Source organism: Argopecten irradians, chromosome 16, assembly GCF_041381155.1.
Source record: "Argopecten irradians isolate NY chromosome 16, Ai_NY, whole genome shotgun sequence".
In the NCBI taxonomy this organism is placed as follows: domain Eukaryota; kingdom Metazoa; phylum Mollusca; class Bivalvia; order Pectinida; family Pectinidae; genus Argopecten; species Argopecten irradians.
Window position 1 is genome coordinate 22,682,247 of NC_091149.1, and position 18,127 is coordinate 22,700,373.

Consider the following 18,127-nt stretch of genomic DNA (forward strand, 5'->3'; position numbering starts at 1 on the left):
ATAAGATCAGAAACATATCTTCATGGAGTGGGCACACATGAAAAATAGAGATAGATCTATGAAACATTTTTAATGCATGTTTTTTTTTAATTGATAATCAATTAAATTCCATTATTTTACAAATCAATTGGCCATTTTAAGGCTTGTATGATTATAAATTTATTAACTATAACTATCGAACTCCAGTCTGATTTGGTTCCCGATTCGACTACGTTTGAAATTTCGCGGGAAAATAAAGACGGAAGGGAATCCCCAGCTGTGGCCGTGAACTATTTTTAGAATGTTATCGGGAAACCAATCAGAATATGCGCCTTATGAGAGAGGAGTCGGACAACCAATCAAATCATTTGTAACAGTTGGATAGAAATAGACCTACCGTCATGGCCGTCATCTTTACCTGTGAGCACAAATTTGGAAAGAAAATGACTTGACACTTGAAATTTGTTTTAAATTACAGCACATCTCGGTGCAGTGATGGAAGAGTTACCGACGTCGGAAAATCTCTTCCAGCTATGGATGATTTATTCTGCCAAGGTAAGTCAAATGTAAATCTTCCGCGCGACCGGACTAATAAAAATATTGACAGGTCAAATTGTTTTCAGCATCTGCATCAAAACCACACCTCCTAAAGGACCACATTGAATATTAAGATGATGAATAAGCTACTATTTATATAGAATTGATTTATCTCTGCTTGGTTTAGTGTAGATAAAGACTTGTGGCTCAATTTCTTCGCATAAATATGGAATCTAAAAACTTAGTAAAGTTCGTCAAAAACATTCAGGATAAGAATGTTAGCATCTTTATTGGCATTTCCGGTCTCGAATGATCTTCGGGAATACATTACATTATGCTGTTACAAAATCTCATAAAATATCATTTTACTTACAAAGATGTTAGCATGATGAGTAAACTCATTTCTTCCTTATTATTACATATATGATCTTCTCTTGTGTATTTATAGGGTGGTCCTATGTTTCTTGGTTAAGGAAATTAAAATATTTCAGTAAAAAGTTTTAATTGAAACCTTGATGAACAATTAGGTTTTATAATATCATAAACCTGACACCAGTCTTAGGCATGACAGATGACTACACTAGGTATACACCTGTAAATGGAGCTGGTCGGCGTGGTTTTAAGTTTTAGGTAGTGTTCAATAGTACAATACGATTTTTGTCACTCAGCTGATGGAGGATGCTTCTTTGGCTCTGTCATTTTATGACTGTTGTTTTCACACTGGAGACTTTTTGATTCCTGGTCAGGGCACACGACAGGAATCATGTGTATTTTTCACTGTTTCTGCATCTGTTTGTGAAAATCTGGTGTCAGGATGAGGGCGAGCTACATGTAATTAACATACACTGTAGTTCTGTTGTCTAATTTTAAAAAAAAACCAAACAAACTTAAGGAATTTTATTTAATGGTCTAAAGATAAAAGAGAAAATGTTTTAATTTTGTAGGTAAAAATTGGGTATATATTAATTGTCTAGATCTGTTTCTAGACCATGTAATGGCTATTTATAGTCTTTATCAATTCCAATTCATCGCCCCTGATTTTATAGTGACACACATACTATGTACTCTATCATATAGCTGTCATCAAAATGATACAAGTTTACAGTAGTGTATAAAGTCAATAAACCCAGACGAAGATGAGTCAGTATATTGATATTTGTAACAGGTGGTTTTCTTTCTGATCAGGCAACAGGTGAAAAACAGATAAAATTGATTGGAAAATACTTAAATTTTTGATGTATTCAAATAAAAAATCATTGCCCGTCAGCATCCAATAAGTATTTTAAATAATAAATCTTTGCTGGTTATTGTAAATATATTGTGTAATTTTTTTCTTGGAAGGTAATTCATATAAGGTATAGATGTATTGTACATTCATAAAAATGTGAATGATAGCAGCATGATATGATCAAATGATTCCATGCAATTAGAATAATAAAAATGCATTTTGTCATCCCTTTAAACCTAAATAAAATATAATTAACTAAATAACCACTGAAATTTTAAATATTTTGGTTGTTGCTTTTTAATGTACACATGTATTAAATGAAAAAAAATAGAAGATTTTGATTTTTTTTTAGTTTTAATTTGGTGTATGTGTGTTTGTGTGTTATTGTTATAGAACAAGTACTTTCCTTTTCCAAAATATTACTTAAAAAGTATAGTGCATAAATTCATGAAATTTCCCCTAACAGGAGTTCAACTAGAACTGTCGCCAGAGTGGCCGACTAATACCCCTCGCTCAGGCTAATAAGACTTTTTAATTAGTAATATACCGGCCCATTAACATTGCAGAACCCTATATAGTTTACTCAACTCCCCTTTATACCAGGGTTCTGTGACCAAATTTTATCAGGGTCTAATGAATAATCTTTCAATCACTTTGATTGATATTTTCAGATCCTTTAAGTTGTTTCATGTAATTAACCAATGATTAAGAAATTGTCTCTTTCAGAATGACGTCCAAACGCTGAAAGAGTTTCTGGCAATTTTCATCAAATCATATAAGAACTTGATTGATTATGATTTTGACCACCTCAACGAAGTGTAAGTATTATTATCTTTATATATAGCCCTACTATCGTACTGTTGTATAATGTATAAAGTTTTTTGTTTTTGTATTTTACAGAGTTATCTCTTGTGCAGGAAGGTATCAATTGAGACATCACTAGAACTAGTTTTAGTCAATAGTTAGCAAAACTCTTTTTGTTTTCTCTGACAAACAAATGACGTCTCTATCAATACCTCTCTATAGGGGCAGATAACCTTTTCATATGAAAAGACAGAAATGGGGCCATGCACACTGATGTGTTTTAGGGGCCACACTGATGTGTTTTAGGGGCCACACTGATGTGTTTTAGGGATCATACTGATGTGTTTTAGGGGCCACAGTGATATGTTATAGGGGCCACACTGATATATATTAGAGGCCACACTGATTTGTTTTAGGGGCCACACTGATGTGTTTTAGGGGCCACACTGATGTTATTTTAGGGGCCACACTGATGTGTTTTAGGGGCCACACTGATGTGTTTTAGGGGCCACACTGATGTGTTTTAGGGGCCACACTGATGTTATTTAAGGGGCCACACTGATGTGTTTTAGGGGCCACACTGATGTGTTTTAGGGGCCACACTGATGTGTTTTAGGGGCCACACTGGTGTGTTTTAGGGGCCACACTGGTGTGTTTAAGGGACCACACTGGTGTGTTTTAGGGGCCACACTGATGTGTTTAAGGGGCCACACTGGTGTGTTTTAGGGGCCACACTGATGTGTTTTAGGGGCCACACTGGTGTGTTTTAGGGGCCACACTGATGTGTTTTAGGGGCCACACTGATATGTTTAAGGGGCCACACTGATGTGTTTTAGGGGCCACACTGATGTGTTTTAGGGGCCACACTGATGTGTTTTAGGGGCCACACTGATGTGTTTTAGGGGCCACACTGATGTGTTTTAGGGGCCACACTGACGTGTTTTAGGGGTCGCACTGATGTGTTTGAGGGCCACACTGATGTGTTTTCTGGGGCACACTGATATGTTATAGGGGCCACACTGATGTGTTTTAGGGGCCACAGTGATATGTTATAGGGGCCACACTGATGTATATTAGAGGCCACACTGATTTGTTTTAGGGGCCACACTGATGTGTTTTAGGGGCCACACTGATGTTATTAAGGGGCCACACTGATGTGTTTTAGGGGCCATGCTGATGTGTTTTAGGGGCCACACTGAGTATTTTAGGGGCCACACTGATATGTTTTAGGGGCCACGCTGATGTGTTTTAGGGGCCACACTGATGTGTTTTAGGGGCCACACTGATGTGTTTAAGGGGCCACACTGATGTGTTTAAGGGGCCACGCTGATGTGTTTTAGGGGCCACACTGAGTATTTTAGGGGCCACACTGATATGTTTTAGGGGCCACGCTGATGTGTTTTAGGGGCCACACTGATGTGTTTTAGGGGCCACACTGATGTGTTTTAGGGGCCACACTGATGTGTTTTAGGGGCCACACTGATGTGTTTTAGGGGCCACATTGATGTGTTTTATGGGGTCACACTGATATGTTTTAGGGGCCACACTGAGTATTTTAGGGGCCACACTGAGCATTTCAGGGGCCACACTGATGTGTTTTAGGGGCCACACTGATGTGTTTTATGGGGTCACACTGATTGATGTGTTTTAGGGGCCACACTGATATGTTTGAGGGGCCACACTGATGTGTTTTAGAAACTGGTGTCTAGAATTAACTTTTTAGATAAGATTCATCATCAGATGGTGGGCTATTCAAATCGCTTTTTGTCCGTGGTCCGTCCTTCCGTCCGTCCGTCCTTCCTTCCGTCCTTCCGTCCGTTAACATTTCTTGTTACCGCTATTTCTCGGAAAGGGTTGAAGAGATCTTTCTCAAATTTCATATGTAGGTTCCCCTAGGGCCGTAGTTGTGCATAATGCAATTTAGGACAGATCGGTTAACAAGATGGCCGCCAGGCCGCCATCTTGGATTTTGATAGTTAAAGTTGTTACCGCTATTTCTCAGAAAGTACTGAAGGGATCTCTCTCAAATTTCACATGTAGGTTCCTCTAGGGCCCTAGTTGTGCATATTACATTTTAGGACCGATTCATTAACAAGATGGCCGCCAGGCCGCCATCTTGGATTTTGATAGTTAAAGTTTGTTACCGCTATTTCTCAGAAAGCACTGAAGGGATCTCTCTCAAATTTCACATGTAGGTTCCCCTAGGGCCCTAGTTGTGCATATTTCATTTTGGGACCGATCAGTCAACAAGATGGCCGCCATCTTGGATTTTGATAGTTGAAGTTTGTTACCGCTATTTCTCAGAAAGTACTGAAGAAATATGTGTCAAATTTCATGTGCAGGTTCCCTTAGGTCCCTAGTTATGCATATTACATTTTGGGTCCGATCGGTCAACAAGATGGCCGACAGGCCACCATTTTGAATTTTGATAATTGAAGTTTGTTACCGCTATATTTCTCAGAAAGTACTGAAGCGATCTGTCTCAAATGTTATATGTAGGTTCTCCTAGGACCTGCATGTTGCATATTGGGACCAATCGGTCAACAAGATGGCCGACAGGTAGCCATCTTTGATTTTGATTATTGAAGTTTGTTAGTGTTATATATCTCAAAAAGTACTGAAAGAATCTTTCTCAAATTTCATATGTAGTAATATGTAGTAAAAGTTTGAAAAGCAGAGAACAGATCCCTCTTTCTATTGTCAGACTTAGATCATTCTTTGGTGGACGCCAAGATCCCTCTGGGATCTCTTGTTTCAATAATTTTGAGCACAGAACTTTTGAAGAGAAATAGGGAAAAAGCTAATATTGATGGCAGGTTTTCCAGTATTTAGTTGTAGGTAACTGTGTTGTCTGTTTTGACCAGGTTTTCTGATGAAGGGCCACACATGACCAGATTACCGGATGGTATCCTACAGGTGTTCAGGAACCACTTGTCCCAGGCATGTGACGCCTACGTACAACAGAAAGATTCGTCACATTTAGAACTAGCCAAGTCTATACTACAGTGCCTTATAGTTATATGCAGGTAATAAGTCACAAACAAGACTAGCCAAGTCTATAGTACAGTGCCTTATAGTTATATGCAGGTAATAAGTCACACACAAGACTAGCCAAGTCTATATATACTACAGTGCCTGATAGTTATACACAGGTAATAAGTCACACATAGGACTAGCCAAGTCTATACTACAGTGGCTTATAGTTATATACAGGTAATAAGTCACACATAGAACTAGCCAAGTCTATACTACAGTGCCTGATAGTTATATACAGGTAATAAGTTACACATAGGACTAGCCAAGTCTATACTACAGTGCCTTATAGTTATATACAGGTAATAAGTCACACACAGGACTAGCCAAGTCTATATATACTACAGTGCCTGATAGTTATATACAGGTAATAAGTCACACATAGGACTAGCCAAGTCTATATATACTACAGTGCCTGATAGTTATATACAGGTAATAAGTCACACATAGGACTAGCCAAGTCTATATATACTACAGTGCCTGATAGTTATATACAGGTAATAAGTTACACATAGGACTAGCCAAGTCTATACTACAGTGCCTTATAGTTATATACAGGTAATAAGTCACACACAGGACTAGCCAAGTCTATATATACTACAGTGCCTGATAGTTATATACAGGTAATAAGTCACACATAGGACTAGCCAAGTCTATATATACTACAGTGCCTGATAATTATATACAGGTAATAAGTCACACACAGGACTAGCCAAGTTTATACTACAGTGTCTTATAGTTATATACAGGTAATAAGTCACACACAGGACTAGCCAAGTCTATACTACAGTGTCTTATAGTTATATACAGGTAATAAGTCACACACAGGACTAGCCAAGTCTATATATACTACAGTGTCTTATAGTTATACACAGGTAATAAGTCACACACAAGACTAGCCAAGTCTATACTACAGTGTCTTATAGTTATATACAGGTAATAAGTCACACATAGGACTAGCCAAGTCTATACTACAGTGGCTTATAGTTATATACAGGTAATAAGTCACACACTGGACTAGTCAAGTCTATACTACAGTGGCTTATAGTTATATACAGGTAATAAGTCACACACAGGACTAGCCAAGTCTATATACTACAGTGCCTGATAGTTATATACAGGTAATAAGTCACACACAGGACTAGCCAAGTCTATATATACTACAGTGCCTGATAGTTATATACAGGTAATAAGTCACACATAGGACTAGCCAAGTCTATATATACTACAGTGCCTGATAGTTATATACAGGTAATAAGTCACACATAGGACTAGCCAAGTCTATATATACTACAGTGCCTGATAGTTATATAGAGAATACACGGTTAGTATCTTACAATACAAGGTTTATTTTGGTGCGAGACTTAGGAAAGCCGAGATGACGAGGCTTTGCCGAGTCATCTCGGCTTTCCGTGTCGAGCACCAAAATAAACCTTGTATTGTAAGATACTAACCGTGTATTCTGTTTATCCTGCAACCATTAAGGCATTCAAAACGAAATCAAATTGACAGTTCCATACTTTGTTTCGCTCGAAGCGAGACGATTCTTTGATGCGGAGGTAAAGATTCATTCACTTAACCGAATGAGCGTGCACTCCTTTTTACTGCCGTGAGAAATAAATAAGCGCATTCACAAACAGTCACCGTAATTCTATTCAGTGTGATATATCACTGAAAGGAAATGAAAATACTCAAATAACAATAAATACCCATTAAAGAATTACTTAACAATACATACCTTTGTCATGAGACAAGAAAAAGACGGCACCGCCATACGAGATTTTCGATATCGTAAAAATGACGTCATTTTGGTGAATGTGACGTCACGTTTTAGCGGGACTGAATGACGTTTCATTCACCGGAAGGTTCAAGTTCTGGGTCAAGTTAGAAAAAGTGCCGTCAGATATGGAACAAATTCACGTGATCGTATTGACGGATAAAGCATATCGTATTGACGGATAAAGCACAAGTTTATCCGGCAGTAGTTATCGGTCAGTATGTGGGACAGTTGCAGGATAAATACAGGTAATAAGTCACACACAGGACTAGCCAAGTCTATATATACTACAGTGCCTTATAGTTATATACAGGTAATAAGTCACACATAGGACTAGCCAAGTCTATACTACAGTGTCTTATAGTTATATACAGGTAATACGTCACACACAGGACTAGCCAAGTCTATACTACAGTGTCTTATAGTTATACACAGGTAATAAGTCACACATAGAACTAGCCAAGTCTATACTACAGTGGCTTATAGTTATACACAGGTAATAAGTCACAGATACGTCTATACTACAGTGCTATATTTATACACAGGTAATAAGTCACACATAGGACTAGCCAAGTCTATACTACAGTGTCTTATAGTTATACACAGGTAATAAGTCACACATAGGACTAGCCAAGTCTATACTACAGTGGCTTATAGTTATATACAGGTAATAAGTCACACATAGGACTAGCCAAGTCTATATACTACAGTGCCTGATAGTTATACACAGGTAATAAGTCACACATAGGACTAGCCAAGTCTATACTACAGTGCCTTATAGTTATACACAGGTAATAAGTCACACATAGGACTAGCCAAGTCTATATACTACAGTGCCTGATAGTTATACACAGGTAATAAGTCACACATAGGACTAGCCAAGTCTATATACTACAGTGCCTGATAGTTATACACAGGTAATAAGTCACACATAGGACTAGCCAAGTCTATATACTACAGTGCCTGATAGTTATATACAGGTAATAAGTCACACACAGGACTAGTCAAGTCTATACTACAGTGCCTTATAGTTATACACAGGTAATAAGTCACACATAGGACTAGTCAAGTCTATACTACAGTGCCTTATAGTTATACACAGGTAATAAGTCACACATAGGACTAGCCAAGTCTATACTACAGTGCCTGATAGTTATATACAGGTAATAAGTCACACATAGGACTAGCCAAGTCTATATACTACAGTGCCTTATAGTTATACACAGGTAATAAGTCACACATAGGACTAGCCAAGTCTATATACTACAGTGCCTGATAGTTATATACAGGTAATAAGTCACACATAGGACTAGCCAAGTCTATATACTACAGTGCCTGATAGTTATACACAGGTAATAAGTCACACATAGGACTAGCCAAGTCTATATACTACAGTGCCTTATAGTTATACACAGGTAATAAGTCACACATAGGACTAGCCAAGTCTATATAATACAGTGCCTGATAGTTATACACAGGTAATAAGTCACACATAGGACTAGCCAAGTCTATATACTACAGTGCCTGATAGTTATACACAGGTAATAAGTCACACATAGGACTAGCCAAGTCTATATACTACAGTGCCTGATAGTTATATACAGGTAATAAGTCACACACACAGGACTAGTCAAGTCTATACTACAGTGCCTTATAGTTATACACAGGTAATAAGTCACACATAGGACTAGTCAAGTCTATACTACAGTGCCTTATAGTTATACACAGGTAATAAGTCACACATAGGACTAGCCAAGTCTATACTACAGTGCCTGATAGTTATATACAGGTAATAAGTCACACATAGGACTAGCCAAGTCTATATACTACAGTGCCTTATAGTTATACACAGGTAATAAGTCACACATAGGACTAGCCAAGTCTATATACTACAGTGCCTTATAGTTATACACAGGTAATAAGTCACACATAGGACTAGCCAAGTCTATATACTACAGTGCCTGATAGTTATATACAGGTAATAAGTCACACATAGGACTAGCCAAGTCTATATACTACAGTGCCTGATAGTTATATACAGGTAATAAGTCACACACAGGACTAGCCAAGTCTATAGTACAGTGCCTTATAGTTATATACAGGTAATAAGTCACACATAGGACTAGCCAAGTCTATATACTACAGTGCCTGATAGTTATATACAGGTAATAAGTCACACACAGGACTAGCCAAGTCTATATACTACAGTGCCTGATAGTTATATACAGGTAATAAGTCACACACAGGACTAGCCAAGTCTATATACTACAGTGCCTGATAGTTATATACAGGTAATAAGTCACACACAGGACTAGCCAAGTCTATAGTACAGTGCCTTATAGTTATATACAGGTAATAAGTCACACACAGGACTAGCCAAGTCTATAGTACAGTGCCTTATAGTTATATACAGGTAATAAGTCACATACAGGACTAGCCAAGTCTATATACTACAGTGCCTGATAGTTATATACAGGTAATAAGTCACACACAGGACTAGCCAAGTGTATACTACAGTGCCTTATAGTTATACAGGTAATAAGTCACACACAGGACTAGCCAAGTCTATATATACTACAGTGCCTGATAGTTATATACAGGTAATAAGTCACACATAGGACTAGCCAAGTCTATATATACTACAGTGCCTGATAGTTATATACAGGTAATAAGTCACACATAGGACTAGCCAAGTCTATATATACTACAGTGCCTGATAGTTATACACAGGTAATAAGTCACACATAGGACTAGCCAAGTCTATACTACAGTGTCTTATAGTTAAACACAGGTAATAAGTCACACATAGGACTAGCCAAGTCTATACTACAGTGCCTTATAGTTATATGTTGGTAGTAATTCTAGTCTCAACAGGATTTTAGTTTAGGACTGAGGAATATCTACTCACTCCAGGCCACTAGGTTGGATTTAGAATTTACACATTATTCTGTCTTTGCACATTACAGAGTTACCTCCCTTTCAGATAGGTATCTGTTGTGACATCATTATTTTGTAAGTGAAACTTGCGCTGTTTTCTCTTAAAAGTATGACATTATGTTCGCAAGGGCAGATAACTTTGTAATATGCAAATACAGAATAGGTCTTGTCGAGAACTGTTACAGTAAACTGTTACCCTTCCCATCTCATATAGCTTAAAGTTGATTTAAATGAATTAGTAATTTGGCCGTTAATTTACATTAAATACACAAAATAGTTAATGAAGAAGTTAAAAAACTCCAATAATCAAATAAACATCTCTGAGATTTACCATGGGCCTCCAGATTTCGGATAATGAAATTCATCTTATACACATGTATGGTTAAGTGTATGTTAGGAGTCTATAACCACAATATTATAAAGAGTTGTGTGTCTATTTCAGAAACTGTGACAATGTGCCTATGGTAGCTTCTTGTGGCTTTGTGAAATACCTCGTCAACATTGGCATGACCATTATTGAACAGGTACAGAATATTATCATTATAAAAAATTTTCATGATTTTTGAACTGTATGTTTGAAATGTAATCCTCCTATTTCCTTTTCTAAAAAAGATTAAGGTAATTTTTAGAGACTAAATCTCAGGTGACTTATTCTAATCGCCTTTTGTCTGTTGTCGTCCGTTGTATGTCCTTAAACAATTTACATTTTTGACTTCTTCTCCAAAACTGCTGAAGCAATTTCAATGAAAATTTGCACGAACCTTCTAAGGCATAAGGCCAATCAAAAAGTAAATTATATGGTTCCCACCTCCCAGGGGGCTGTGGGAAGGGCCAAAAGGGGTAAAATTGACTAAAATTTCAAAAATCTTCTTCTCCACTCACAGTGTGGCAGAATCAAATACTCTTCACAGATAGAAAGGTCTTAAAGTCCTTTACAAAAATTGTGAATTATATGACCCTGGGGTCTCATGTTTCCCCCTGGGGAGGGGGTCAAGTTTACTATAGTTTATATTGGGAAAACATATTTATGAAAATTTTTTGCTCAATTTTCATTGGAAATGAGTCAAACTTGGTTAGAATTATAAGTCTGATCCAGATAACATTTTAACATCATATTCATATTGGTCCCGGCCAACCCCCTGGGGGCAGGAGAGCGGGGCCAAAAGGGGTCAAATAGGCTAAAACTTCAAAAATCTTCAAAAATTCTGGAAATGGTAGAATAAAATACTCTTTATGGATGGAAAGGTCTTAAGTTGTTTTATAAATATTATGAATTATATGACCCTAGAGTCTCTCTTTACCTCCTGGGGAGGGGGTCAAGTTTACTTTAGTTTATATAGGAAAAACACATTTATGAACATTATCTGCTCAATTTTCTTAGCATATAACATTTTAACATTCATATCGGTCCTCGCTGACCCCCTTGGGGACCAGAGGGACGGGGCCAAACAGTGTCAAAATGACAAAAATTTCAAAAAATCTTGATCTGATATCACAGGTTTGATGGAAGCAGATACACTTCATAGGATTAAAAAGTCAAAGTTATAAAATCACTGATCTACTTTAAGGGCCTATATACATATATATAGTGTCTTTGTTTCATTCAATATCCGAACTCTGGTGACCGTTAGGCCTCTTGTTTTTTGTGAATTCTTGATTTTACAATTTTGCAAAATTTCTACATTAACTAATATTGTTTTAAAAAGAGCTTTGTTGCTCTTGGAATGAAAGATTTACAAAATTTCTTGTTTGATATCTGTCTTAGCTTTGGAAGGATTCAGTAGAGGTGAGATATGTAGTTAAATGAAACTAGTGGCGATAACATTTAGTATTGCTATGGGTGAGATGAATACTAGTGGAGATGACATCTAGTATTGCCATGGGCGAGATGGAGAGATTGCAAAATTAGTACTGATTTGAATTTTTGATTAATTTTTCATGTGCTTTCATGTGTAATTCCATTATATCATTTAAAGATGCTCCACCGCTGACAAATGGTATTTTTTCACCATCAAAAACAGGAGCAGATGATTCAGTATTTTTCTTCAGTTACAAAAGTAACTTACTTTACACCATTACCACCATTGAAAAGTTTGAGCTTTTAATTTTACTTCAAGTTAAAATATGACAAATAATTAATTGCATCCCGAAAAAATTCTGTGTCACTATATATCCTATATGGAAGGAAGTACTGATTGCGCATGCACCAAAGGCGAAATAAATTATTTTATATTGTTTTTTGTGTGAATTAGACATATATATACACGATCAAACACCAACTATTGTTCAACTGAAGAATATCATTTATGCTTTGTTGGCGGTAGAGCATCTTTAGATAGCTGTATATATGTGCTGATCTTAAAAAAACCACCCATATTTGCTGTCCTTGCCTGAAGGTAATTTCAAATAAACTTGTTGTTTTCTTACAGATGTTGTCAGAATTGTCTACAGAGGAAAAAGAGGAGTTGTCTACCTTTGTAAAACTTACTGTACACTTCTTCGAGTGCCTTTATGATCCCTACTTTGTATGGCGTCGCCGGATACGAGAGTAGGTCACCTGTACACCTAATTATTATTTGTAAAACTTCATCTTACTTATTAATTACCTGCTGTCATAAAGTCTTTCAAAATGACACGGAGGTTGTGGTCACCGAGTGGTTTAATTTAATTACCACAAGCCCTCCACCCATGGGTCGCAAGCTCATATCCTGGAGGGGGTAGTTGCTACAGTCTGGGTTTTTCTCTAGGTATTGTCAGACTGGCTTAATTTTCTCCACCGATAAACCTGGCACATCCTTAAATTATCCTTGCTGTTAATAGGATGTTAAATGATCAATCAAATCAAACAAGAAAGACAAAGTATTAATTTATTATTCCATTGTTATTCTCATTACAATCTAATATTGATAAGTCCTTGAGTATATATTATAAGGTTTCATATTTCCCCTTAGATATACAGAGTATAATTTTTATCATGAAACTACATATTCTGTGTTATAAATTCTTAATCCACGTAAGGCAATTGTCAGTTACTGACAATTCCTTCTACTCCAAAACCAATGAGACACTGGCTTATAAAAGGACACACAGGTCACAAAACAAAAATTAAAAAAACCCATACAAATCCATGTTTCTTTTCCACCTTTGCATATCACAATATTTCACAGTTATCTCCCTAGATGGCAGGTATTGATTGTGGTGTCATATGACTTTGTGAGCAGAAATTACAACATTTTCTCAAAGAAATATGATGTTATAGTCATAAGAACATGACACAACTGGTAACAATCTGTACCTAGCCACAAGGGCAGATAACACAAGGGCAGATAACTCTGTAATATACAGAAGACTAAGTTCTACTTTGTGTTTTCTGCTGTAGATGGACGGTGGACAGGAGCAGAATCAAGTGTAGACCTGCCTCTCTCCATGTGGAGGTGGTCCCTTACTTCTATGGTAAGATATGCTTCTGTCCATGTGGAGGTGGTCCCTTACTTCTATGGTAAGATATACTTCTGTCCATGTGGAGGTGGTCCCTTACTTCTATGGTAAGATATACTTCTGTCCATGTGGATGTGGTCCCTTACTGCTATGGTAAAATATACTTCAGTCCATATGGAGGTGGTCCCTTACTTCTATGGTAAGATATACTTCAGTCCATGTAAAGGTGGTCCCTTACTTCTATGGTAAGATAAACTCCAGTCGTACTGTTGTGATCTATGGAGAACTTCTCCAATGTCAATAAACATCAAACAATCCTCAATCATCTAGAAAGACTATCCATTTTATAGCTGTATCAGCTATATAAATAAAATAGAGGTATTTTACACCTGGATCCACTTTGGGTACTGTGAGGTAAATTCTGGTTTGATATATACTTATTTAGATTGTCTAAAATGTTGCAGATTGTTGCGAACGAGGAAATTTTACGACCGACCTTAAACTTCGACAGCTGCACATGTTTGGGGCGATCATGTGTGGGGATCAGGTAGGTTTCTGTTATTATTACTAGGACCAGTCTCAGCTGTTATTTTGAAATCATATACCTTCCTTAGACAATGGACAAACCAATAACTTGGATCTACAGTAATACGTTCCTTAGATGCTCAATCTAATGTAATACACAACCTGACAGGGATGTGATTCTTCCTCTTCTCATAGAATTTTCTCTGGTTGAATAATACTTACGAGAAATAAGTAAATACTTCAGATCAGATTGTATCGGATCCGATCTGAAACATCATGGAATGAACTTTTTAAACACTAAGAAAAGGGTTCCTCATATTAGTCAAGAGATTTCTCCTTTTGCTTATAGGATCAATCACATTCCTAATGTCAACCTGCAGCCTTAATTTATGAGATGATAAATAATCCAGGTTTGTGATACAGGACCTCTGGGCCTCTTTCTCTTGAATGTAATATTTGCACTGATAGTATACAAATATCGACCTGTTTTCAGATGGATACGGTGATTTATCCACTCGAGGAATTGATTCATTTTTGAGGGTTGATAAATCACCGTATCAACCTGAAAACAGGTCGATATCTGTTTTATTATAAGGCATTTACATGATGTAAATCATTTGACTACATGTATATATGTACATGTATTTCCTCTTCATGATATTGTGTAGCCCCTCTCCCCAATACTCAATAGTCCTGTTGAATAATTTCAAAGAGAAAAATGAAGGCTGATAATATCAATGAAATAGCGAAAACGCCATGTAGTACATTTTACTTTTTATTTGAAAAATTGGACACAAATATTGGCAGGGTCATATTGATTCCAGTTAACCTGCTACTCGCCCTGACATCTCGCTGAATGATGATGTCACAATAGATATTTGACGACACTGAAATTCTCTTAACACTATATCTGGGTACGACATGGACCCATTGGAATCTTATATCAACCTGTGAAGTGATTGTGACGTCATTTTACATGACGTCACAATGCAATATTTCTATATTTGGGTATGACCTGGGGGGATTTGGAATCTTATATCAACCTGGGATGACGTCACAATGCATAGTACAGAATTTGCTGATGGATATCATGTTGTATTGTGGTGCCAAGTATAGTTTCAGCCAATAAAGAGCGAGCAAAACACACAGCCATATAATAATATGGTATGTCAAGTCAAAAATTTATTTTTACAGACAAATGCGTTAAAAGTGATAACTCCCGCTACCCTTGACGTCCTACTTAAGATGCTGGCATACGACAAGACACAAGGTCCAACTAACGAACAGCGTCAGGAGCTACTGAGTCTGAAGGAAGTCGTCCTCAAATCAATCATCTGTATGGTTCACATGATACATGGGGCTATACCCGATCAGGTAGGGTTGGTCGTCACAATAAGGTCACAGTATAATATATATTGTGATATAATATATCATAATATTTACATATATTACTATTATTATGAAATAGCACAAGTAGATCAGCCATGTTGGTCACATGAGATATTGTATTGCTTCATGTTGAACGACATCCTATGTGATTTACTATACAATTAGGCATGTACACTTATGGATCCTAAATTGAAATTGTTATTTTCTTTATGTAATGATATTGCTTTACAACCAGTGGAAATTTTCTGTGTGATGTTTTGATGATTATGTAAGATTAATAGAATCTTACATGGGCCTGTCAAGTGGACAGGGATATCTCAGCCCTTGTGAAAGATTTTGGCTGGTCAACCCAATGCTTGCTGAGTGTTGATGGTCAAAATCTTTCACGAGGTTTTAGATATCCCTGTCCACCTGATAGGCCCATGTTTGATTCTTTTTCTCCCATACTTTAATGAGAAAAGGTGAAAATTCAGTTGATATAACGTCCATGTACGTAAATATGATCGCGGCATTTATTGATGACATCACCGTCTAGCGCGTGTGAGTTGTCTTTTCCCTGCCCCAGTTAAAGACAGAGATATCTTTTCCCTAGCAACTGCGGGATAACCCTGTCAAGAATGGGAGAAAAGTATGATGTGTACCCTGTAACCTTTATCAGGTAAACGACAAGGCAGCATAAGTATACAAAGGTATAAAAGATAACTAGTCATCAAAACATCACACGTTTAAAAACGTTCACTGGTTGTGTAATGATATCATTACAATAAATATACTTTACAACCTAATGTGGGAGTTGTTTTGGAAATGAAAATAAAAGATTGATGTTCAAAGTTGATTTCGGCTGAAATTGATGTTGAAAGAGAAAAAAACATTGACCAAGAAATTGTAAGTTATATAATAGAAAATGAAAAATCTAAAAAATTAGTCTGTGACAAACTTAACCATAGATTGTAAGTTCTTTACCATCGCTATGACTTGTGTTTACACGATATGACTTGTGTTTATATGACTTGTGTTTACACGATATGACTTATGTATATACAATATGACTTGTGTTTATATGACTTGTGTTTACACGATATGACTTGTGTTTACACGATATGACTTGTGTTTACACGATATGACTTATGTTTACACGATATACCTTGTGTTTACACGATATGACTTCTGTTTACACGATATGACTTGTGTTTACACGATATGACTTGTTTACCATATATGACTTCGTGTTTACACGATATGACTTGTTTGCAAGATATGACTTGTGTTTACACAGCGTCAGGTTGAAGTATCCCAGGTGATGGAAGGCTACATGCAGGTGTTACTAGAGAACGACATGGAGCCTGAGGATGAAAGTGAAACTCGCATGCAGATTGCTATGATAGGTAGGGACTTATACAGTGAATGTATTTTGCACGACAGCTGTACATCTTATTAGAATGTCATTAAAATGTTATAGAATCTGATATCCTAATGACTCTGTCAATAGAAGTAGTCTCAGAGCTTTGTCATGCGATCTGAAGGACACCGGGCGATCCATCAGTTATGTTATAACAATGAATTCTTTGAAAGTGTGTTCATTTTAATTGTATTTTACATACTTACCTGACTCTACCTATTATGTACGACCCTTGTATTGTTGTAGGTGCCATTAACGAGATGCTGGCGTGCCAGGATAAAAGTGCTCTACAGGTGATCATGGTGAGCGGGGGGACATTCGATGCCTTTGTGTCACTTCTGCAGAAAACGGCGGTAAGCTCTACAATTATAGAATTACCACTTGTCGAATTAAGTGTAATTGTCAATAAGAATTCACATACATGCAATAGATCAATGGTTTGTCTGTATTGTGTAAGAAAAACACTATCTGACCAGAAACAGCTGGATGACCTATACTTCATTATCAAAATTGCTACTCCTCCTGAATGCCAGAGGAGATTACAACCAAATTCAATGTAAAAGTTGGAGTGGACTATCATATTTCTTGTAAACTTTCTTCTTGGTTTTTTTTTAATCAAACTAATTCTTTTAAGTTTACATTAAGTGATTGTATAAAATATCAGAGACTGAAACCCAGAATATTTCTCACATAGTTAAGGTAGAATAATAAATAAATTATTGTAAAATGCCTGTATTTACAGTTGACTGGTTGTGAGGCCCAAAGACTTGCGATGTCTGTACTTCGTGTGATGAGCACTGTGTTGTCTGGCTCTGTCAACGCCAAGGTTTGTACTACTAACTTTTCTGTTTCTGTTCAGATTTAGGTTTGTAACTTAATTACGATGGGACAGAAACTAAAAGGTAACATCAATACAGATTCGGAATATTTTTTGATTTTACTGAAATTGGATAGCAGAAAGAGTGTCCTATTTTCAGAATAACTGAGGATTTATAATTAAATCATCAGGCCAGATTTCTCAAAACAACATTGCAGACTTATTTCTAAACAGTTTTTCTTCTTAGGTAACTTAATATATGTT

The 18,127-nt window shown here is 36.8% G+C and overlaps 1 protein-coding gene across 6 annotated transcripts in view; it reads left to right on the forward strand.

The window, feature by feature from the left end:
* Positions 1-252: 252 nt before the first annotated feature.
* LOC138310490 (neurobeachin-like protein 1) overlaps positions 253-18,127 on the forward strand; it is an 81,398-nt gene continuing 63,523 nt past the window's right edge. For 3 of the 6 annotated variants that reach the window (XR_011206437.1, XM_069251725.1, XM_069251728.1), the window contains exons 1-11: positions 253-534; positions 2,471-2,562; positions 5,413-5,574; positions 10,738-10,819; positions 12,725-12,843; positions 13,675-13,748; positions 14,198-14,280; positions 15,453-15,632; positions 16,924-17,032; positions 17,293-17,399; positions 17,789-17,872. Coding sequence is in view for 5 of the 6 variants with exons in the window: in XM_069251725.1 (XP_069107826.1) it covers positions 475-534; positions 2,471-2,562; positions 5,413-5,574; positions 10,738-10,819; positions 12,725-12,843; positions 13,675-13,748; positions 14,198-14,280; positions 15,453-15,632; positions 16,924-17,032; positions 17,293-17,399; positions 17,789-17,872 (1,152 nt within the window). In the remaining variant the exon portion in view is untranslated. Of the gene's footprint in view, positions 535-2,470; positions 2,563-5,412; positions 5,575-5,617; positions 5,636-10,737; positions 10,820-12,724; positions 12,844-13,674; positions 13,749-14,197; positions 14,281-15,452; positions 15,633-16,923; positions 17,033-17,292; positions 17,400-17,788; positions 17,873-18,127 lie in introns of those variants that run through there. The other 3 variants (XM_069251726.1, XM_069251729.1, XM_069251730.1) reach the window with 2 other exon arrangements.